The 24,830-nt window shown below is 45.5% G+C and overlaps 1 protein-coding gene across 7 annotated transcripts in view; it reads right to left on the bottom strand.

Annotated features, from left to right (window-relative positions):
- Nucleotides 1–23,051, bottom strand: part of LOC147434713 (GCN5-related N-acetyltransferase 6, chloroplastic-like) — an 83,981-nt gene extending 60,930 nt beyond the window's left edge. For 3 of the 7 annotated variants that reach the window (XM_086491158.1, XM_086491163.1, XM_086491164.1), the window contains exon 1: nt 22,700–23,043. In XM_086491158.1, the coding sequence (XP_086347284.1) occupies nt 22,700–22,800 (101 nt within the window). In that variant the 5' untranslated portion in view covers nt 22,801–23,043. Of the gene's footprint in view, nt 1–22,699 lie in introns of all 7 variants that reach the window. The other 4 variants (XM_086491159.1, XM_086491162.1, XM_086491165.1 and 1 more) reach the window with 3 other exon arrangements.
- Nucleotides 23,052–24,830: the final 1,779 nt, after the last annotated feature.

Here is a 24,830-nt window from a genome sequence, read left to right as displayed (position 1 = left end):
CGAAACGTTTCACCTCGAAACGTGGCGTTTCACCCCGAAACGTTTCACCCTAACTGAAACGTCTGACCGAAATGCCAATTTTGTGTATACATAGAGTTATGTATTGACAAAATAGGTGTTCATAGTGCAGTGAGTAGAGACACATGCTATGTTAACCTTGAAATAGCATATACATAATAAATAAATAACTATTTAATGGCCAAATTCCGTAAAGGAAATGTTTTATTTCAGGCGTTTCACCTTGCAAGTGAAATGTTTCGACCGTTTCACCCGTTTCGCGTTTTAGGCGTGCTGAAACGCGTTTCGAGGTTACGTTGGATCTGGGTAGCTGTCCAAAAAACGCTAGCTCTTATGCTGTGGAGCAAAAACGCTAGAGGTCTTTGGGGTCCTACTGAGAAGTTGCCTGTGAGCAATGCTCCTACTGCCTCTTCTGCCAGAAAGTGCTAGCTTTGGTTTGCTTATATACAAACTTAGCAAAATTGCCCTACCTACTTTCCAACAAAAGTCACTTAAAAGTAATAAGTGAAAAATGTCAAAAATAGGGAAAATCGGTTTAATGCACTGGAAAATTCCCCTGATGGATTCTCATGAATTCTGATGGGAATGCTGATGATCATGCTGTGTGCAACCGGAGGATATGCATCTAATCTAAGTGATTGGTCATGCACGGTCTGCGAACAGACGCACAAAAGTGCCAGATCGCTTCCAATTCTAGACTAACTTGACTGACTGAACCCTGGTCATGCTGTAGCTTGTCCACGGACACATAGGGTTGGATGTGTCACGTGACAGTACAATATGTCATGCCTAGGAAAAGGGATCACATAAAGACGTTGACTAAAATACATGAAACAATCACGAATGGAACACTGGAACAATGCGTGCTGACAAATCATTCGAACACATAGTACTTCCTGTAAGGGTTCTTTGGACCTAGGCTCGAGAGCCAAGACCAGTTCTTCCCGATTGGTCGAATCTTCCCGTGAGGGTCCTTTGGACCTAGGCTTGAGAGCCAAGATCGGTGCTTCTTGATTGATTGTCTCTGAAATGAGTTTAGCTGCACTAGAGAAAGTATCAACTAACACATCATCCTTGTGAACACTCACAACATCTTTATGCAAATCATCATGCTTGTAAGAAATCACATCTTGATCATCATGCAAATCATCATGCTCCTCATTATCATGCAAATCATCATGCTTGTCATTATCATCCAAATCATTATGCTCATCATTATCATTCAAATCATCATGCTTATCATCATGCAAATCCTGTGTATCATGCTTTGGAGAAGACGAGACTGAGCGAGTCTCCTTTTCTTGAATCTCTTTCAGGTGCGCCTGCACGTTAGAAAAAAATAGGACCAATGCGGCTTTCCTTTCGTTGTGCTCACGCTCCATTGTGCTCACGTTCCATTTTGGCTCTTCTTGCTTTGGCCTCCAAGCGTGCTTGCTCGCGCTCACGCTCTATGGCTGCCCTTCTTTCTTTGCGTTCACGTGCTATGGCTTCCATTCTTTCTTGGTACTTACGATCAATTGCTGTCTTTCTTTCTGTTGTTCTTTCTTCGCGTTCCAACTTGTTGTCCATAAACAACTGCGTCAACTCCTTCATATGAGTTAGTGCAACCCTGGGCGTAGATGGGGAAGAGGAAGGGTCAGAAAAACCTCCTGGTGGGGAAAATTCTTCTTCGCCTCTCTCATGCTCATCACCTCCAAGCGAAGTATCCATTCCGCTTCGAGTGATGACCATCCACTGAAGTCGTGGGTTCTTGTGGATTCTTGTGGTCGTGGGTTCTTAAGTTCACAAGGAGCTTTGGTTCTTGTGGGTCTTGAGGTTCTTGCGGTTCTTCTTTCGCTTGCAATCTATGTTCAAGAAGGATCTTCTCTTTACCCGAGTTCTGCTCTTTTCCGCGGACGCACCCCTTGGCTGCCTTACGCTCACACCAAGGTTGCTTTTTCCCACCTCACGTCGATTGGCCGGCCACTAAGTGCACGGTCTGCTCTCAATGAGTGAAAAGAGGCACAAGGGGAGGCTGGACAAGCCCTTCTTTCTTGGGATTCCTATCACTCTTCAAAACACGATTAGGAATCGATACGCCCAAGCGAACTTGGGTTCGTGCGACCACAACAAGCAAAAAAAAAAAATATGTGGTTATTGTGGTTCTTTCCTTGAGTGATACAGAACACTGCCAAAGCTCTGATACCAATGTAAGGTGCTGCGAACTGAATGTTGAACTTTACTCAAGATGAGTGCTCCGAACTGTGCTCAAGGTTCCTTTTACTTAGGGAAGGGAGAGCCTTGCGTTCTTTTATGAGAGAGTGCAATGGAAACAAACAAAGTGAATGGACACTGTGTATGAAAGTGCATGAGACTGAGAGATAGAGAGAGAATACTGAAAGCGCGAAGCAGAAGGTACCGGTAGGTGCGCGTCGCGATGTAGTGCAGGATTGGGGCAAGAAGCAGGAGGCGGAGTGCAGCAGAGAGGAAGCGCTAGAAATCGAAGCAGGGAGAGAGAGAGAGCTTACGTTTTTGGGGAAAACTCAATAAGTGAGTTTTGGGTTTTCCCACTTTTATTATAAGTGACTTTTAAAAAATGTGTCCAAGTTCAATATGTATTAAACCTGAACAAAGTATAAAAATGTACAAAAAGGGGTTATTTAGGCCTTTAACCCAACAACCTCCCACTTAAAGGCATAAATAACGCCTTTAAGTTAACCAACTTCCACCAGCTATATGCAATGCTCATGTTGAGCCTTAGCAAGACTCTTGGTGAGAACATCTGCAGGGTTATCCTGTGTATGGATCTTAGTCAAGGTGACTAGACCATCCTCCAATACCTGTCATATGAAGTGGTACCACACATCTATGTGTTTGGTACGCGCATGAAACATGGCATTTTTGGCTAAATAGGGAGTACTCTGGCTATCACAACCCAACACGGGTGTATGAGCAAGCATGCCAAGTTCTTTTGCAAGTCTGCCCAACCAATGGCCTCTTTTGAAGCCTCTGTGGCTAAAATATATTCAGCCTCATTAGTACTCAATGCCACAATTTTTTGTAACCTAGAACACCAAGAGACTACACCACTAGCAATAGCAAATACATATCCACTGGTAGATTTCCTGGTGTCCATTTACCTGCCATGTCTGCATCACAATATCCCTGCAACTTTAAGTCACTTTTGCCATAACAGATACACTTTGATTGTGTACCTTTCAAATATCTCAGAATGCATTTGATAGCTTCCCAATGCGCTTTGCCAGGATTCGACATGTATCGACTAACAACTCCCACTGCATAAGCAATGTCGGGACGAGTGGCAACCATAGCATACATAAGAGAACCACGAGCTGATGCATAAGGGATTCCCTTCAATGCTTTCAATGCCACCTCATCCTTTGGGCAATCTGCTTTGCTAAGCTTAGTGTATGGAGGTAAAGGTACCCCAAGAGACCTAGCATCAGCCATATTAAATCTGTCAAGTACTTTTGCAATGTACCTTTGTTGAGATAAAAACAGCAATTTCAGCTTTCTATCTCTTTTAATACGCATGCCCAAAATATGTTCTGGATCACCCAAATCCTTCATAGCAAATGCTGAATTTAGCTTACGTTTCAGAGCATCAAGACTAATCTTATGTTTTCAGGCAAGCAGCATGTCATCAACATAGAGAACAAGTATGATGGGACTACCATCTTCATTCCTTTTCGTATACAAACAATGATCTGCATGGCTGCGTTTAAAGCCTTGAGAAAGCATAAAAGTGTCAAAATTTTTATACCAGTGTCGTGATGATTGTCTCAAACCATACAGAGCCCTTTTCAATTTGTATACAAGTTCCTCGCGTGTAGGAACTACAAAACCTTCAGGTTGTTTCATGTACATGTCCTCTTCAATGTCACCATGCAAAAATGTTGTCTTTACCTCCATTTGATTCAATTCCAAATCAAGCACCGCAACGAGAGTAAAAAGGACACGTAAAGTTGTAAGCTTTACAACAGGAGAAAAGATTTCTTGAAAATCAATTCCTTCTTTCTGTGCAATCCTTTTGCAACCAATCTTGCCTTGTACTTGGGTTTTTCATCCACTATCTTAATCTTGTATACCCATTTGTCTGGAACAACCTTTCTCCCTTTAGGCAATGGCACAAGATCCCAAGTATCATTTGCATACAAGGATTTCATTTCCTCTTGCATCGCAAGCTCCCACTTACTGCTTGATTCACATGATTTGGCCTCTTTATATGTAAGAGGTTCACCCTCATCTGTCAACATTACATGATCCAAAGAGGGGTTAAATCTTTGTGGTTGCCTTCTCAAACGAGTTGACCTACGTACCCAATGATCTACATTCTCAGGCAACGGTTCTACATCATAAGGCAACTCATTTTCAGCTCTATCATGCTGCTGAAAATCATTTTCAGCCAATTCAGGTGGCTGTCCATCCTCATTAGGAGCATCAAAATCATGTCCTACCTCTTCTGGCTCAAGGTTAACCGGCTGATTATCAATTTCAGCTTGCAGTAATGCATCATGAGGCTCTTTTTCAACATCAATGGGGGCACGGAAGGCTAAATCTGACTGTTTTCTTGTCAGCATTAGATTTTGTAGCATTCTTACGCAATTTTGCCTCATTGAACACTACATCTCGGCTACGTATTACCTTTCTAAACTGTGGTAACCATACTCTATAGCCCATGTCACCTCCTTCCCCATAACCTAGAAAGACTCCTTTAATGGACTTCATATCAAGCTTTGTTCTCAAGTCATTGCGTACATGAACAAAAGCTTCGCAACCAAATACTCTCAAATGATCGTAAGAGGCAGGTTTGCCAGACCAAACCTCCTCTGGAATGTCATTTTTCAACGTACTAATAGGAGAGCGATTGCAAATATGAACTGCAGTTTTCAATGCCTCCCCCCAAAACTCTTGGGAAAGATTAGCGGTGGAAAACATGCAACGCACTCTCTCGCATAAAGTACGATTATACATTTAAGCCACACCATTAAAAACCGGATTATAAGGGGCTGTCAACTCCCTTTTATTCCCATTTTCATCACAAAAACGCTGAAATTCAGCAGACACATACTCTCCTCCGTTATCAGATCTGAGACATTTAAGCTTAGTACTCTTTTGCGTAGTGACAAAAGCATGAAACTTCTTAAAAGCATTAAAAGTCTCACTCTTAGTTTTCAACAAATGCACCCATCCTCTCCTAGTATAGTCATCAATGAATGTAACAAAATACAATGCACCACCAAAAGACTTAACAGGAATAGTGCATACATCGGAGTGAATAAGATCAAGAGGATTAGCTTTGCGAGAGACACCAGAGTAATAAGAAGATTTCTTTTGCTTTCCATAAAGACAACCCTCTTCAGAGAGGAAAGCACATCAATACCCTTTTGGATCATATAGCCAAGTCTCTTATGCCACAATTCGGAGTGTGAAGCAACTTCAGCAACAACAAGAAACTTGTCAGGCAAAACTTTGCATCGAAGATAGTACAAAGTACCTCTTTTAGACCCTTTTGCAACAAGCATAGAGCCCTTAAGCAACTTCCATGAACCCCCAACAAAGATGGTAGTATAACCATGTGCATCTAACTCGCCAACAGATAGCAAACTTTTCTTAATGCTTGGTACAAACCTGACATCATTCAACACAAGCTCTTGACCATTGTTAAGAGCCAAACGCATAGTACCCATTCCCTCAATATTACAAGCAAAATTATCACCAAGGTACACCTTGCCATAATTGCCTGCAGCATATGTAGCAAAACACTCCAAAGATGGAGTCACATGGAATGAAGCACCAGAATCCACTATCCATGACTGGAATAGGCCATCATTAGCACTGAGCAATGCATCAATGACATCTTTCTTCGAGATAAGCATGTCTTCTATATTAGCTATCACCAAATCTAAGGGACATGAAGCCACAACCAAGATTTCCTCAACGTCTGACAACTCCTCAATGACCACACTAGAAGATACATTTGCATTCTCAGCATCCCTAGAGGAATCACCTGCTGATTTTTCCCCTTTCTTCTTATCTTGCGTTTCCTCCTTCCTTTCCTGCTCTTTCTTGAAATACCTGCAATCAGGTGTCTTGTGACCCTTTTTGCCACATTGATAACAAGTAACATCCTTATCCTTTGTCTTGCTCTTACTTCTATTTTGAGTCCTGTTGCCCGCATCACGCTTTTGATTTCTACCTCTTGCATTGTAGGCAGAACTGCCACCTTCCCCACTAGACTTGCGTCTAAACTCTTCATTAAGAATAGACCTTGTCACACCATCATACGTGAGGGTGGAACTTTGGCTCGAGGAGAGAACCAAGGTTTCCCAAGTATCTGGCAATGTCATAAGCAAGAAAATAGCTTTCAGGTTGTAAAGTTAGCAGGTTATGATCTTGATTGCTCGCTACTGCTGCTCGCCCCCCCCCTTGTTGCGCCATCGCTACCCTCCCCCCCCCCCCCCCCCCCCAACCTGCTGCCCCTGCGCGCTAACCTCTCCCCCCCCCCACCCGCTGCCCCTGCGCGCTGCCCCACAACCCGCCCGCTGCCCCCCCCTGTTTTCGCGCTGCCCCAAAGGCTGCCCGTTGCCCTCCTCTCGCGTTTGCCATCCCCACCCCATCCCCCCGCTCGCTGCCGCTTGTGCACCCGCACATTTCCCGGCTGCCCACTTCGCCCTCACCGTCCCCCCATCTCCCCCCCGTCCTCTTCGCTCCCGAAGGTCTTATGCACCTGGCTCGACAACACTTTCCCTTCGGACAAGTGCTTTGCGTACTCGTTTGCAGATTTTCTTCACCGCCCGCTTCTTCGACTCAGCAGTAGACACAGATGGAGGCTCTAGCTCCGCCACTGAGGGACTCGCCTGAAGCCCCCTCACCCGACCCCGCTGAGCCCACCATTCGACTTGCTCTTTCGCCGACAGAGCAAGCGAGCCTTGCCGCAGAGGTAGAACGCTTGCAGGCGACTTCTGTCATCTGCAAGGTTCTCGGCACCCGTCCTAGCAGAGGAGAGCTGCGAGACCTTCTTCAGGCCCGCCTCCTCGCAGAGGTGGGCAAGATCTTGGATGTCCAGATTCTCGGACGGGGGTAATACCAGGTTGAGTTCGAGACTTCCGAGATGGCCTCCAAGCTCATGGCTATGAGTCCATTGGCCATCCGAGCATCACGCGCCCACTTTCGACAGTGGTGACATGGTTTTGACCCGACTTCGGATGTGCTAGTAGAGGAGGCGGACATCCCCATCTCAGTCTGCTTTCCGGGTTTACGGAGGGAGTACCTTCCACTTCTCTCCAGGATTGGCTCCGCCATCGAGACTGTCCTGGAGACACCTCGTACGGCAGCATCAGTAGCTGCCAAGGCGGCTAGCATCCCTTCAGTTCGAGTTTTGGTCAGAGATACCCACACGCTCCCGAAGGTCATCCTTCTGCCTCGGGTGAGTGGGGGTTGGTTTAGACAGAGTGTGGAGTACCCGGCGTCCCGAACCAGTGCTTCACTTGCAGACAGATGGGCCATCTAGCGAAGGCCTGTCCACGGAGGAGACCACGACCCGCACCTCAGCCTCAGCCACAGCCTGCCAAGGCTGGGCCGCAGCCACAGCCAGCGACAGCGCACAGATTCAGAGCCACCCTCCGAGCCTGGGGCTCCAGCGGAGGAGGGGTGGCAGCAGGCCCGTGGCCATCGACGCCAGGGGCCACAGAGACAGCCTGGCACTCAGAGTGGCCCTCAGGTGCCTACTCAACAGCAGTGGGTCCCCACGGGGAACCGCTTTGGTCCTCTTGAGCAGGAGGAGCCCCCTACGCCAGCCTCCACCTCCGCTTCACCCTCGCCAGCCGCTCCACCTTCCGATTTCCCCTCCTCCTCCTCATCCCCTCCCCCGCCCTCTGCTCCCGCCCACTCCCCACCTCGCCCCCCTGTCTCTGTCGCCCCACCCCGCTTCTCTTCTCCCCCCCCCCCCCCCCCCCCCAGCTCCTTCTCCCCCTCCTCCTGATCCAGCACCATGGTCGACTCAGGAGACTGGTCCCTCGCCGGCGGCTAGGAGATCTCTTGGCAGCGCCTTTGCCACGAGTCGCCTAGCGAGAGAGGGTCAGCCCTTCTTGCGGCCCCCTCTGCAGATTCAGACATCTTCCCTTGCAGCTATCCCTCGTGGTCTGACGAGCATTGACCTCCGACGCCGCTGGGATTTCTTCGATTACGGGTTCACTCGCTTTCTCGGCGATTCCGCAACAGACCACGAGGCAGCCTGCTTCAGGGTCCACGCTTTGTTCCTCGCCGCTAGGGGGACAGAGGCCTTGGACTCAGCAGTTGGTTTCTCCTTCCCCCTCTGTGGTAGGACTGAGACAGAGTGGTCCCTCGACTCAGTGGTGGGATGGTTGCGTACACAGGTTCTTGAGTTCTCTCACCACATGGGAGAACTTGCCGTTACAGATTTGTTGCAGACTTTGTGGCCAAGTTTGCGGTGACACCCCCAGACTCAGCAGGATGTAGACACATTGTGGTGTACTTTTTTGCTGATACGCAGTGTTTGCCTTGCTATGTATACATTCATGAGGACTCCTGGACAGAGGAGGTTGCTTTACGCACGGCTCGCTCTGCTTGGGCTTGGACAAGGCACTCACTGCAGTCTCGCCTATCTAGAGGACGCTCGGATGCGGATTACTCCCCATCCAAGCCAGCCTCGAAGATAGCCCGTCTTGCTACTGCGGCAGAATCTATTCTCTCTCGCTCCCCATGAGGATCGTCTCGTGGAACGTACAGGGACTAGGTGGGCCCCAGTTTCAGCGACAGAGGGGCCGATTGCGTCAGGAGCTTCAGCGTTGCCTTGTGGGAGGAGAGATTGATCTCCTTATGCTTCAGGAGCACCATTTGTCTGAGAGCCACATTCGGCGATGTGGTCAGATTTTGCGTGGACGCTATGATACCTTTTGGTCAGCTGCTTTTGGACCTGGAGGCATCCAAGGTGGGGTATGTATGACTATTGCGGACTCATTGCAACAGGCCATTGTGGGCAGAGGGATTATTGTGCCAGGCAGGGCTCAGTGGATTACTATGTAGGTTCAGGGTGGCCTTGTGAGTTTCCTGAACATCTATGCGCCCAATGTGGCGAGTGCTCGTGCAGAGTTTTGGTCACAGATTGTTGAGTCTTTGCCACAGGTTGACCAGTGGTGTGTAGGAGGGGACTTCAACATGTTGGAGGACCCTTCTGACAGGATCGGAGGCAGCCATGCTACCGTGCATGGAGTCGAGTTAGCAGCTTGGGAGAGGTTGTGTGACTTTGAGGATCTCGGACACATGGCAGCATTCTTGCTTTGTGAGGCCTCGAGAGTGTCTTGCCTTCTCTAGATCGGACCGCAGAGTGGGAGGAGTGAATCTATCGCGCATAGATTGCTTCTACACTAGTGACCACTTCAATGACTTGGGGGGATCAGTGGGCATCCTGGCAGGGACATCCTTCTCGGACCATGCACCAGTGATCCTCACAGTGGCAGACAGGCAGAGGAGTGGGAGCACGATGCTTCGCATCCCAGAGCGGGTCTTATTGGACTCAGCACTCAGAGAGAGGGTCGAGGCTCTATGGACAGAGGGCATGGACAGCCAGGCTCCACCTGCAGACAGAGTGGCCTCAGGCCTAGCTCAGCTTAGCCACTTCTTTCTCCTGGAGTCTCTGGCTGGTCGGGCTGCAGCGAGAGAGGAGGAGCAACGTCTCAGACGAGGCATTGCTTCACTACAGAGGATGCAGGAGCAGCATCCAGACAGTCCATGGTTGGAGGAGCAGTTATAGCAGGCTCGACAGGAGCTTGCTTGCACAGAGGAGAGGCGCCATGAGTTTGCCTTTCACCGACAGGCATCTCAGTGGACTCAGGTGGGTGACAGAGTGACAGGTGCTTTTTTTGAGACAGTGGGACCTCGGCACTCGCATGCGAAGGTCAATCAGTTGAGGAGACCCGATGGGTCAGTTGTTTGTGAGCCTGAGGATATGCGTGCAGTTGCTACTGACTTTTACCGTGAGTTACTGTCGGCTGAGCCCGAGTCAGAGAGACAGGATGCATGCAGGGAGCAGGTTTGGGCACAGATGCCTTGTCTTGTGACTGAGGAGATGCGCCAGAGGCTAGAGATACCTCTTCAGCTTGAGGAGCTGCACACGGCTCTTAGGGCCCTCCCTCGTGGTAGCTGTCCAGGTGAGGATGGGCTGACTCCCAGCTTCTTCTTGGAGTATTGGGACCTGCTTGGCCCAGATCTTTGTAGTGCCTTTCAGTACATTCTGCACACAGGAGTGATGCCGGATAGCATGAGTGAGGGCCTGATCTACCTCATTCCAAAGGAGGGTGGCTCCTTGGATGAGATTCGACAGTGGCGCCCCATCACCATTCTCAACTCAGCCTACAAAATTCTTGCCAAGGCTCTGAGTTTGAGGATTCAGCCACTTTTGGAGAGCCTTATACATGGGACTCAGACAGGTTTTGTCAAGGAACACAGTATCCTTGACAACATCTTCACTTTTTGGGAGGCTTCTGTCCTTGCACGGCTCCGTGGGGAGGACCTTGTGATTCTTCTTCTCGATTTTGAGAAGGCATACGACAGAGTTGACTGGGACTTTCTAGAGGGCACGCTACGCAGGATGGGCTTCTCAGATGCTTGGATCAGAGGGGTGTCAGCTTTGTACAGACAGGCTCACAGTCAGGTGCTGTTGGCAGGAGGTAGAGGTTAGCGCTTCATGGTCACACGATCGATCAGACAGGGTTGTCCTCTTGCCCCTTTTCTCTTGTACAAACCTGACATCATTCAACACAAGCTCTTGACCATTGTTAAGAGCCAAACGCATAGTACCCATTCCCTCAATATTACAAGCAAAATTATCACCAAGGTACACCTTGCCATAATTGCCTGCAGCATATGTAGCAAAACACTCCAAAGATGGAGTCACATGGAATGAAGCACCAATCCACTATCCATGACTGGAATAGGCCATCATTAGCACTGAGCAATGCATCAATGACATCTTTCTTCGAGATAAGCATGTCTTCTACATTAGCTATCACCAAATCTAAGGGGCATGAAGCCGCAACCAAGATTTCCTCAACGTCTGACAACTCCTCAATGACCACACTAGAAGATACATTTGGATTCTCAGCATCCCTGGAGGAATCACCTGCTGATTTTTCCCCTTTCGTCTCATCTTTCTTCTTCTTATCTTGCGTTTCCTTCTTCCTTTCCTGCTCTTTCTTGAAATACCTGCAATCAGGTGTCTTGTGACCCTTTTTGCCACATTGATAACAAGTAACATCCTTATCCTTTGTCTTGCTCTTACTTCTATTTTGAGTCCTGTTGCCCGCATCACGCTTTTGATTTCTACCTCTTGCATTGTAGGCAGAACTGCCACCTTCCCCACTAGACTTGCGTCTAATCTCTTCATTAAGAATAGACCCTCTCACACCATCATACGTGAGGGTGGAACTTTGGCTCGAGGAGACAACCAAGGTTTCCCAAGTATCTGGCAATGTCATAAGCAAGAAAATAGCTTTCAGCTTATCATCAAATTGTTGAAGCCCACTGTCCTGCAACTGATTCAACACACCTATAAAAGCACTTAAATGCTCACAAGCTGACTTCGAGTCATCAAGCTGCATATTCACCAACTTTCGCATCAAATGCACCTGGTTCACAGACGTGGTGTTTTCATATTTGGACTTTAGCTTTTGATATATTGCATAAGCAGAGTCCAAACGCTTGATGTTCGTCAAAATGTCATCATTGATTGCCATTTTGATGTAGGCCATAGCCTTCTTATTCAACCTGACCCAAAACAAACTTGGCGGCTTATTCTCTTCCAATGCATCTTCACAAAGAAGCCATTTTAATTCAACCACAAGTGTGTATACAAGAGAGATGCAATAGGCTGAAAATTTCAACAAATAGGAGCAACCACAAGACTTTGCATACAATAGACCACAATTTCTTTACATGACACTGTCCAAATCTGAAATTTCAGTTGAAAAGTGCAATTTTAAGCACCTGTACTCAGCTTTTCACTCAATTTGTCGCGACAAACATCAATACATGTGATCCCACAACTTTGGTACACCTACGTATTGCTGTTTTGACCTGTTATAACCTGTAAATCACCTGTTTTGACCTAAAAACAGCCTGTTTTGGACTGTTTTGGCAGTTTTGGTGACTATTCGACTCCGGAAGCAAGGGACTTCGTGATGGAAGCGAAATTGATCACGGGAGAGCAATTTTAACTCGTGGTCCAGCAGACTGCACAGAGCTGTTTTGAAACCCTAGGGCTCTGAAACCAGTTGAAAGCGCGAAGCAGAAGGTACCGATAGGTGCGTGTCGCGATGTAGTGCAAGGTTGGGGCAAGAAGCAAGAGGCGGAGTGCAACAGAGAGGAAGCGCTAGGGATCGAAGCAAGGAGAGAGAGAGAGAGAGAGAGAGAGAGAGAGAGAGCTCACGTTTTTGGATAAAACTCAATAAGTGAGTTTAGGGTTTTCCCACTTTTATTATAAGTGACTTTAAAAAAATGTGTCCAAGTTCATATTGAACCTGGACAAAGTATAAAAATGTACAAAAAGGGGTTATTTAGGCCTTTAACCCAACAAATACGACGCCAGAGACGTAAAACCCTCCTCCGAAGGCCCCACTCTCTATGGTGAGAGCGGTCCACTTATGATTGCACAAATCTCTACAATGCTTTGACTTGCCGACAATGAGACGGGCTGAAATCTGAAAACTCTAAGGACTGAAATCTGCAAATCTTTATCTGCTGAATTCTAACTCTATGTCGATGGCGACGATGTGACGACGACGCGTTGAAAACGCAAATGCTGAAATCTGTGTTTTCCGGGCTGAATCTGTAAACTTCTATGGATCCCACCGTGCGGTGAGGAACTACTGCGGGAAGGTGAGATTTGCGAGGTTCGGGACTTGATCTGCGGTGTCTAAGTGCTGTAAACTGGAAACGTTGATGGCTCTGCTGATTCCGTCGCGGAGGAACTGCAAAACGCTAGGTGCTCTACTGTCCCAAAAACGCTAGGGCTGAAATTGGTCCTGTTGTCGCCGGTGGTTCTGCAAATGCAAAACGCTAGGCTGATCTGCAGTGTCGTGATGACGCCGGGGCTGATCTGCTATGCACAAAACGCCAAGGCTGATCTGATGCAAAAACGCTAGGTCCTTAGATGACTAAAAACGCTAGAGCTACTGCGGGTGTTGGTCTTGCTGAGAAGTTGCCTGTTGAGCAAGGTGCTCCTGCTGCCTCTTCTGCGAGAAAGTGCTAGCGCTAGGTTTTTATTTATACAAACTTAGCAAAATTGCCCTACCTACTTTCCAACAAAAGTCACTTGAAAATAATAAGTGAAAAATGTCAAAAATAGGGAAAATAGGCCTATGCACTGTAAAAATGCTATTGATGGGATCTGACTGGAATCTAATGGTCATGCTGTGTGCAACCAGAGGATATGCATCTAATCTAAGTGTCTGGACATGCACGGTCTGCGAACACTCACAAAAGTGCCAGATCACTTCCTATTCTAGACTGACTTGACTGAATTGAACCCTGATCATGTTGTAGCTTGTCCATGGACACATACGGTTGGATGTGTCACATGACACACTATGGCGAGAGCGGTCTACTATTGATTGCACAAATCTCTACAATGCAATGGACTTGCCGAGATGTCGATGACGATGAGGACGACGACAAGACAAGCTGAAATCTGAAAACGCTAATGGCTCAAATCTGCAAATCTTGTATCTGCTGGATTCTGACTCTATGTCATTGACGATGATGCGACGACGATGCGCTGAAACGCAGATGCTGAAATCTGCGAATAGCGGGCTGAATATGCAAACTCTTGCTGATCTGACCGTGCGGCGAGGGTCTGCTGCGGGAAGGTGAGATCTGCAAGGTTTGGGGGCTGCGGTGCGGTGCGGTGCGGTGCGGAGTCGGACTGCTGAAAACTGAAAACGCTGACGCTATGGGTTGAACTGTCGCGAAGGAATTGGGCTGATAGGACATCTGCTGCAAAAACGCTATTGATTCTCTTGTCGCCATCTGCAAGTTGAAAACGCTAGGACTGATCTGCATGTAAAGAAAAACGCTGGTCTTTGGTGGCTGAAAACGCTAGGTTGCTTGCCGTGGAGTCTTGCTGAGAAGGTGCTCTGTTGGACACTTGGTCCCTACTGCCTCTTCTGCCAGAAAACACTAGCGTTAGCTTTTCTTATATACCTACTTGGTCAAATTGCCCTACCGAGTTTCCCAACAAAGTCACTTAATAATAATAAGTGAAAAACTTTAATAGGGAAAATAGGTATGTGCAGTGTAAAAATGCTCCTGATGGGTTCTGACTGTAATCTGATGATCATGTTGTGTGCAACCAGACGATATGCATCTACTCTTTAAGTGCTTGGACATGCACGGTCTGCGAATAAACTCACAAATGTGCCAGAACACTTCCTAGGCTAACTGAACCCTTGTCATGAAGTAGCTTGTCCACGTACAGATAGGGTTAGATGTGCACGTGACATCCCCTCCTTTTCAAAGTGAGGTACTAATATGGCGTCGAGGGAGATCGCCAACAGCGTCTGGAATCCTGGAAAGGACTCTTCGCCAGCCCACTCTGATGCGTGGGTCATGCAATACTTGAACTTCATAAAGGTCTGCAACGCTTGCTTCTTTGGGCCGCGCCGAAAGCGACACAAAGTCAGTTGTGGCTGCGTCAAAGCTTCAACTTCGTCTATAGTCATGTGTTTACCTTCTTCAAGAATCTCCGAGGATGAAAATTCCTAAAACCACTTCCAAGACAAAAACATGAACATACCCATTCCATGTAAAGTGACTCGAAAAATTCTAGTCTTCTTTAAAGACTGTGCATGTAGATGAACATATAGACAGAGTGTCAAACCGTTCATCACACACACGCAAACAATGGAATCGAAACTTGTCTTTCTGATCTAAATCTATCAACTGTGGCAAGTCACAATGGAAATGCCGATGCTTGATGCTTCGATAGAAAAGAACAGACTGAACAAACTTTTAGCACTTCAATAACAACTGAACTGAGAGAGAGAGAGAGAGAGAGAGAGAGAGAGAGAGAGAGACGATATGCGACATGTGCCCCTTTCGGTATTTCTTTATATTGCATCAACTCAGTACAAGCCGGTACTCCAGACTCTGCACCTTCTCCAAGAAGCATGCCAAAGAATGAGCCCATGGCCTCATATTTAAAGGCCCTAGGCCCCAAAAGCAATTTACATGAAAAGCCTTCAAACTCAAAAGCATCTGGTCCAAAAGCAATGCCCAAAATCTGCCAGCACGTTTTGCGGAAATCCGTAAAACTGCCACGTCAGCAATGTCAGCGAAAAATCCGAAAAACTGCCACGTCAGCAGCTGCTACGCAAATCCTTCTTTGTGTGTGTGTCGGTCATGCTTTATTTTAATCCTTTGTCACTCGGACACGGTCCTATAAGTTGGTAGGACTTCTTCTTTTGTTGTTGCTTGTTCTTCTTAGGGTTTAGGCCCTTCAGCCGTGATCTGCAAGTTGGCTCCATTCTTCAGGGCTTAGACACGTCAGCAGTTTGTGACATGGCACCTGTACGGACGTTCCGCCATTGGCAACGGATTTTCAGGAAATCCAAAAATTTTAGGAAAGTGTTTTTTTGGGGTCAGCTTTTCATATTTGATGCTATTAGGCTTTGGGTCTTTAAATATGAGCCTTGGGAGCCCTCTCTAGCACTCTTCAGTGTGCAGATTGCAGAGGAGATGCTCCCCGACTGTTGTACTTTGCGATTCAGCAATAATAAAGAAATACCGAAAGGGACGCCAGCATTTGGAACCAGTGCTCTCTTGGGGTGGAATTTCGCCACTCCTCGTCTCGTGTCGTGCTCTCTCTCTCTCTCTCTCTCTCTCTCTCTCTCTCTCTCTCTCTCTCTCTCTCTCTCTCTCTCTCTCTCTCTTTCAGTTCGGTTGTTATTGAAGTGATAAAAGTCTGTTCAGTCTGTTCTTTTCTATTGGCACGCGGTGCCCATCTTGTGACAACGTGACCCTTTCTTTCAGTTGGGCAGACTTCCAAGACAAGCTCACGGTGCAGTTTATGCCGCTTCAGTACTTAGCGCGGTTGAAAGAAGATTGGCACAATCTTAAGAAAATGGTATGTCAGTTATGTCCTTTTCTAATCGTTTGCAACTAGGTACCCAATTACACAAATCGGATGCGAAATGTAAATCGGCTTTTATTTTCAGATTGAATGAGTATATCAGGTTCGATGTCAAAGTCCTCAACCCATCGATATCAACAAGGCGGTAGCAATTGCTCTCACACAGAAGATGAAGCACATCAAAGGTAAGCCTAAGGAGAACAAGTCTTCCCACAATACCTCTCAGAATTCTCAGACCCCGTAGAATGGTAAGAACAGTAAGAACAACAGTAATCCTCCTAATCAATCTTCCTCTATTTCTCAAGCACAGAATTCTCACAATGAACCAAAGGAAAAAGTGAAAGCTAAAAGTCAAGAAAACCCTAAGTTGATGCCTGATGAAAAATCTGCTCAAGGAATTTTAGGAGATTGGTTAACTCTTGAAGAACGAGCCGAATATGCACGAGGCCGAAGATGTTTTGAATGTCACACTAAAGGTCATATAAGAAAGCATCCAACAAACCTAAAGAACCCACATAACCCACATCCTCTGTTAATGCCATAAATAAGAACATTAGTGTGTCCCAAGTTTCTAATGCTCATATTGCTGATGAGTCTCTCATGAAGTGTTATCGTCATGTGAATGGTGATCTTGTTTGGTACATGCAATATGTATGATGTGATTGGTGACTCTCTTGTAGAAAGAGCCCACTTGGAGGTTAGCCAGACAACTCCTCTCAAGGTGTCCAACTTCGCTCTCGGTATGGACTCTCATTACACGAGAGTGCCGTGATGTGTTATTCACTGTTCAGTAAGCTTCCTTCCGTAGAAGATTTGTTGTGTCTCCTCTCTCAGGTGATAAGATTTTGGGCATTCGATGGTTTCGTGAACATAACCCTCTCATTGATTGGGCAGACAATACGCTCACTCTAAATGCCAAAAGTGACTCTCCCATTATCATTCGTGGTGAGGAGGGTCTTCATTCTTTACCTCTCATTTCCAATGTGCAGGTGTCGCTTGAAAAGAAACATAAAAAGGAGACTCTCTCAGTCCTTTCTTCACCGAAGCACGACACGCATTTTTTGCATGATAGAGATGTGATTGTTCGCATGTCACGTGACACATCCCAACCCTATGTGTCCGTGGACAAGCTATACCACAGCAGGGTTCAGTCAGTTCAGTCAAATCTAGATTAGCAGTGATCTGGCACTTTTGTGAGTCTATTCGTAGACCATGCATGCCCAGTCATTTAGCATAGATGCATATCCTCCGGTTGCACACAGCATGATCATCGGAATTTCCATCAGAATCCATTAGCATCTGTTAGGGGAATTTTCCAGTGCATTTAGCCTATTTTCCTATTTATTGGTTATTTTCACTTATTATTTTTAAGTGACTTTCCAACAAAAGTAGGTAGGGCAATTTTGCTAAGTTAATATATAAGCAAACCCAAGTTAGCACTTTCTGGCAAAAGAGGCAGCAGGAGCTTCCCGCTCAACAGGAAACTTCTCAGCAGTACCCCCCAGCACACCCAACGTTTTTGGAGTTCATCCTCGCCGGGCCAGATCCTCCCCATTGGCGTTTCCTCATTGCAAATATCGCCATCACCTCAGCATCCCAGACATAGCAGATCCTCAGCATCGCCAGAAGTCCCCATTTGCTAGCGTTTCCAAATCAGCCCTGCTATCGTTTTTCCACAAGTCAGACTGCTAGCCTTTTTGGCTCCACAAGCCTAGCGTTTCTGGCAAGGGCAGATCCAACCAGCGTTTTGTTTTCAGCCTTCATTAGCAGCAGGTTTCAGCATTTTGTAGCATGTTTTCTCCACATGGTTACCTCAGCCATAGCAGCGATTTTCAGCATCAAATAAGCAACAGCATTTTTGGCAAGGGAAAAGCCTGCAGCAACCAGCGTTTTTCAGCCTTCAACATCAGAAGAAATCGCAGCCAAGAAGGTACAGCAGTCCAGTGTTTTTACTCTCAGCATGACCCCAGATAAGAACCATTCATTTTCAGCCTCAAAACAGCAGTAAACAATCCATTTTCAGCCCCGAAAACAGTCCACAAATTCCGCATCTAGAAGATCACAGTTTTCAGCCTAAGTCGTCGTCGTCACCACCGTCATCGGCATAGTCCCATTGCATCAGTCCATTGCATTCGCATTGTACGCCTTTGTGCAATCAAAGTAGACCACTCTTGCCGACGAGAGTGGGGCCTTCGGAGGAGGGTTTCTCGGGTGTCGTATCTCTTCTCTCTCCTTCTCCCAGTCTCATTCACTTGCACGCACAATATCCACTCACTTTGTTCGTGACCACAGCACTCTAAAAGACGGAAAGCTCTCTCTTCCCTAAAGAACTAAAAGGAACCTTGAGCAATAAAGATCACTAATCTTGAGAAAATACAACATTCATTCCGCTGCACCTAACATCACAAGGATGATGGTTTGAATGATGATGTTTCTAGTGAAGCTAACCTCATTGCAGATACGATCAGACACACAGGACCGATCTTGGCTCTCGAGCCGACGTCCAAAGAACCCACTCAGGAAGTATTGTGTGTTCACATGATTAGTCAGCACGCTTTGTTCGAGTTTCTCATTCGTGACGGTTTCTTATATTTTTGTCACTGTCTTTATGTGTTCCCTTTTCACAGGCATGCCGTATTGTACAATGCACATGATTCACTCACGGATGAGCACGGATGTATGCGGATGACTCTTTAAAAGAAAAGGTTTGCATTCAAGGAATTCACATTGTTTCTCAATTGTCCGTTTTGTCTATCACTTTTACACGTTTCTTCCTTGGCATAACACAGTCTCAGAAAGAGCACGAGCAAGAATGTCCATCAAGCATCGGCATTTTCGTTGTGATTTGCCATAGTTGATAGGTTTAGGTCGAAAAGTCAAGTTTCGATCCCACTTTTTCGTGTGTTTGGTGAACGGTTTGGCACTCCGTCACTTTGTTCATCTGCATTGCATGCTCAGTTATTTAGGGAGAATAGTATTTTTTCAGTTACTCTACATGGAATGGGTATATTTATGGTTTTGTGTTGGAAATGGTTTCAGGAATTTTCCTCCTCGGAGATTCTTAAAGAGGGTGGACCCACGACCATAGAAGCATTGAAGCCGCAATAGATCATTTTGTGTCGCTTTCGGCACAGCCCAAAGAAGCAAGCATTGAAGACCTTCATGAAGTTCAAGTATCGCACGACCCACGCAGTAGAGTGGGCCGACGAAGAGTTCTTTGCACGATTCCAGGAGTTGGTGACGCACTTCCTCGACGCCATACAGCTCGGTATCAGTACCTCACTTTAAAAAGGAGGGGATGTCACGTGCACATCTAACCCTATGTGCATGTGGACAAGCTATCCCAATTCTAGGATTCAGGTTAGCCTACGAAGTGTTCTGGCACCCTTGTGAACCTGTGCGTAGGCCGTGCATGTCCAGGCACTTAGAATAGTTGCATATCCTCTGATTGCACACACCATTACCATTAGCAAGACATTCAATACACATCATGAGCGTTTCCAGCGCATAGAACCCTTTTTTGCCAAAGTACACATTTTTAACTTATTTATCAATAAGTGACTTTTGTTGGAAAAGTAAGTAGGGCAATTTGCTAAAGATCTATAAAAGAAACCTACTGGTCACTCCGTAGCAGCAGAAAAAGCAGACACAAAAAGGCAGACACCTCAGCAGACCGGCAGGCACCCTCGAGCTCCCGAGCGTTTTTTCAACAGTTTAGACCAACGTTTCCAGCAGCAGCAAATCAGCGTTTTCAACCATCGGCCACCGGCGTTTTCAGTTTCAGCCCTTCCTTGCAAGTTGCAAATCCTCGCCGCATCGGCCAAGCAGAATCCAGATCAGCCTAGCGTTTTGCATTTTGAACAAGACAGCCAGGCGTTTTTGCATTTCAACATTAGTGCAACTCGGCGATTGCATATCCAAGCCGCAGTATCGCAGCAATAGCAGATCCCGAGCAGGAAGCCTAGCGTTTCCGTTTTCAGCCTTGACGTCGTCGTCATCGACACCATCGTCGTCATCGACATCATCATCGTCATCGCAGTCCCTATTTTGACGACGACACCTTCGTCATCGTCATCACAGATCCCTATCTTGACGATGACACCTTCGTCGCAGATCCCGGACTTGACGGCGACACCCTCGTCGTCATCGTCATAGTCTCCATCGTCGTTGACGACATCGTCGTCAACATAGTCATCATCAAGTACCACAGCATCTAGACCATTGTACCAAATTTGTCAATCTATAGAATAGACCTCTCTCGCCATAGAGAGGGGGGCCCTTGGAGGAGGGTTTGAGAACCATCCGGTGTCCTCTCTCTCTCTCTCTCTCTCTCTCTCTCTCTCTCTCTCTCTCTCTCTCTCTCAACACTTTCATTCACAGTAGCATTCACTTTGTTTGTGATCATTGCACTCTCTCTCTCTAAAAGAAACGGAAGGTTCTCCATTCCGTAAGTAAAAGAAACCCTTGAGAACAAATCGGAGCACTCATCTTGAGCAATAAGAAGATTTACTTCCGCTGCACCTAACAAACAATCGTTTTCCTATTACCTCACACTAATAGTCCTTGATACTAATGAGTAATTACCATGTACAAATGCATCTCTAGCTTTCAAAAACACTCTAGAGCCCAAATGATGAATAATTTTATATGTGGTCGATACTACCACAACAATCCAAGATAATTGTACTTCAAAATCCAAAATAGTCTTTACTTTCGGGGAAGACCTCTAGGACATATTATTATGCGGTTTCCTACTACTTGAAGTAGAAGCTGAGGAGTTTTTAAATTTGAAGACAAGGAGATCCTTTATCTGTTATTTGTATGCCCCTCAATTGTTGATTGAAGTATGCTCCACACCAAGAGTACCTAGGAAGAGCCCAAATTCACCTATAAAGGAAAGTGAAGATATAGACTCATGGTAGTCTCCCATAAGACAATATAACTATCAAGTACATCATGCATAATATACACAAAATACTACAACAGCCCCACTAACATCATCACTGCCCAATAATGGGTGTAGAACTAGATACTAACATATGCTCCCAACACAACACACCACACCACACACAACACACACATGAGTATACATCAACACAAAATTCAGTTTCTATAATTGATGTTTTGTCTTGGTTAAATGCTAGTCTCTATGTTAGTCAAGAAAACCATCAAATGATGAGATCAAGCTCAACCAAAACACCCAAAGACATTGATGATTGTGTTCGTTCATTATCTACATTTCAGTGAGGTACTTCTTTGGCACTCATCTTTGGTTGCTCCATCGAAGAAAAGATTTTTGCAATCTTCTTACTAAGAAGATTGTTGCAACAAGTATCTCTAGTTTGAGTTTGTTGAGAGGCTTTTGCTAACAAACCAACAACCCAACAAAAGAAAGAGGATAAAGACTATAAAATGAAATTTGTTTTGGGTGCTTACAGTTTGTATCTAATGATGAAAAAAGAAACAAATCTTTCTAATATACTTTTTTCAAGAACTTGCTTACAAACTCTTGTTGATGCTTGTTCAAAATCTCTTTCAATGGTTGATCAGAATTTCAAAAGTGTCGAACATTGTCATATTTTTCATATGTCGAAAGTCATGAATCACTTTTTGCATCTTGAGAAAAACTTTGTTCACTTAGCCTAACAATTAATAGCATTGTCCTCGAGGTGTGATGCTAAGACCACTCTCTTTACCTTCTTGAGCTTGCTCTAAACAATTCCACTCTCTCTTTTGTTAGCCAACTATAAATCTGGTCTTGATCAAAAGTCAAGGGAAGAATGATCCTTTCATAAACACTTTACTGTATACTCAATTGATGGATCATCAATTAGCTGCTAAGTTCACATTGCCATACACATCGAAGCATGTGTATGTTGCAACAATCTTTCAAGTGCACAGACTGGATTGGCAAAGGTTCTTGCATGTGGCATGCCATCCTGCTTGGACATGCACTCACAACTTTCGGATCCAAACGTCAAACCAGGATAGACAAGCGGTTTACTGTATATTCAATTGATGGATCACCAATTAGCTGCTAAGTTCACATTGCCATACACATCGAAGCATGTGTATGTTGCAACAATCTTTCAAATGCACAGACTGGATTGGCAAAGGTTCTTGCATGCAGCATGCCATCCTGCTTGGACATGCACTCACAACTTTCGGATCCAAACGTCAAACCAGGATAGACAAGCGGTTTTCAGCAAAAGCATAAAGCACTCTAGATTTTCATGATTCAGCAGCATTGATATGTATGAAAGCTTCCTAATCCAGCAACCCTCTTGCACACTTGCAACCACCATATTACTAAATAACAGAATCAGTACCCGTCGTCCCCTAATTTCGTAGTAGATGAAGCTACAAGACCGAGGGGGGCTTAGTTCACTTGATTTGAATTCAAAATTGAGGCTCGTAAAAAACGTGCAAGAAGCTCCCAAAAGCTCTCTCGCTCTCTCTCTCTCTCTCTCTCACATCATACAATCAGACACACACACACAGGCATCTCGAGAAACCTACACAAACGCAGGTTACCTGATATATGCGTTAGAAATAGAAGCTGACCGAAGGGCGACAAACTCCTGAGGCTCCAGATGAGTGGGGGAGAGAAGTGAACACAACCCAAACGCAGACATATCGTCCAAGAATTGAGGAGAGAGCGAAGCCTGTCAAGTAAACAAGGGTGTCAGCAGCGTGCCCATCTGGTTGATGCGGAAATAGTGAATGCGGGCTTCTGCTTGCGGCTTCCTACATGTTTGTTTGGCTCTTTATATATTTATGGAATGGGATGGAACTAATGAACCATTCACTAAGGCTTTGTCTTTGTCTTGTCAGACGATGGTGAAGGGCTTTTTTTCAAGCTGTTTCTTTCTGTATTGTCAGATGGATACCATGTGGCTTCGACACAACATCTTATCACGGTTGGCTTTTAACACCTTTGAAACTCTTCTATGGACACTCACATGTTCAGAATGGAGCATTAAACGATGGTGAAGGGCCCTTTTGTTTTTTGTTAAGAGCTATTTCTTTTTGTATTGTTATATGGCTACCATGTGGCTTCTACACAACATCTTATCAACATTGGTGTTTAACAGCCTTGAAACTCTTTCATGGACACTCACATGCTTCACAATGGAGCATTGGCAAGTCTTGTCACAATATGATAAATGTCTGCATTCTCACTATCAACCTTGAGGAGCACTACTACTTTGTCATTGTCATCTACAGAGCATTGATGTACAACAACTGGGTACAACTAGGTTCAGTTGGCAAGGCTTGTTGTATCCTCCCCTTCCTTCAACATCAAACCAAAGAATTAGAATTTTTAGCCTTTGCTCTAAAGAGCCTTTCCATCATTTGCCTAGCATCCCAAGCCAAGGTAGCATCAGCCAAGCTGTGCACAAAATTGCCATGCAAAGCTTAAGGATGGCTACAAGAGCTTGCTCATCCTTTTGCTAAAGTTGAGGATATGTTGCCCTTGTTTGAATGGTTTCTCCTCCACCCATACAACCCCCCACAAATTGTTCTCCATTCATCCTTTGTCTTCACATGCCATTTGTGGATACCCATGGTGATGCCCACTAGTGAGTGATGTCCTTCTAAAAGAATAGTGTTGGAAGATTCTAGCATCTTACAATAATATATGATCTACATCCATCAAGGATTAAAGTTCTCCACCAAATTCACCCAAAACATGTCAATTTTTGGCTTGCCAAAGGAAGGACTATGTGGGGGGGTTATATTTTTTTGGTTGTCTCAAATGATGATGACTTTTTGGCTTACCCAAAGGGCATACACTATAGCCTTGAGTACCCTTTTTGTCACTAACTAAAAATAAGAATTCTATTTTTTGAGACCAAAAAACTTGATTAGTGAGTAGTAAGCACTCATTGAAAAGTTATGAATAAAGTAATAATGAGTGGAAATGGTGAGGATGTTAATTAAATAGCTTGAGTGGAGTAGGGGTTGATGAATTATGATGTTGTTCTTGATTTTTGAGGTGGGGGAGGAATGGAGTGGCGTGGAGTTCCAAGTAGGAGCCAACATGATGGGCATTATGCTTGTCGTTGCTCTTCCATATGTTCATTCCAGCAACAAGCGCCCTAATCTATTTTCCTCCCACAACTTATTATAGCTAGTCTACATGAGAGTGGGGATATTGAAGCAACTTGTACTATTCAATGGAGTTGATGAGGTGGAGCATGAGAAGGTTCTGAAAGAGGAAGGCTAGGTATGAGCAAAGGTGGATATGAGAAGGTTCTGAAAGAGGGAGGCTAGGTACGAGCAAAGGTGGATATGGATGCTTCTGCCTTTTGCACAGCTGCTTCACTGGCTCCTTTATATTTATTTTTTAGGACATCGTGAGTGGTCATAGCTGCAAGAAGGGAGGATGAAAGGTGTAAATCTCTGTAGCTTCCAAAAGACAACATCCATCTTCAAGGAACAACATGTGGCTTCTGCTCTTGGGATGTTTCTGTTGGGCTTATTGCGGTGTTAAGTCACCAGCTTACAAATGCTATGAGGCACCTTTAATTACAACTACCTAGTTTTGTTGGTATTCAGAATGGTCAAGTGCTACTAAATATAGGACAACCTTAGCATATCCAAATAGAGGTGCGAAAACTACTAACCAACACCCAATCATTGTAGGTATCTTCTATTCTAG

The sequence above is a fragment of the Adiantum capillus-veneris genome, chromosome 19 (assembly GCF_014529385.1).
Source record: "Adiantum capillus-veneris isolate H3 chromosome 19, ASM1452938v2, whole genome shotgun sequence".
Taxonomy (NCBI): domain Eukaryota; kingdom Viridiplantae; phylum Streptophyta; class Polypodiopsida; order Polypodiales; family Pteridaceae; genus Adiantum; species Adiantum capillus-veneris.
This window is presented reverse-complemented; position numbering and strand designations above follow the sequence as displayed.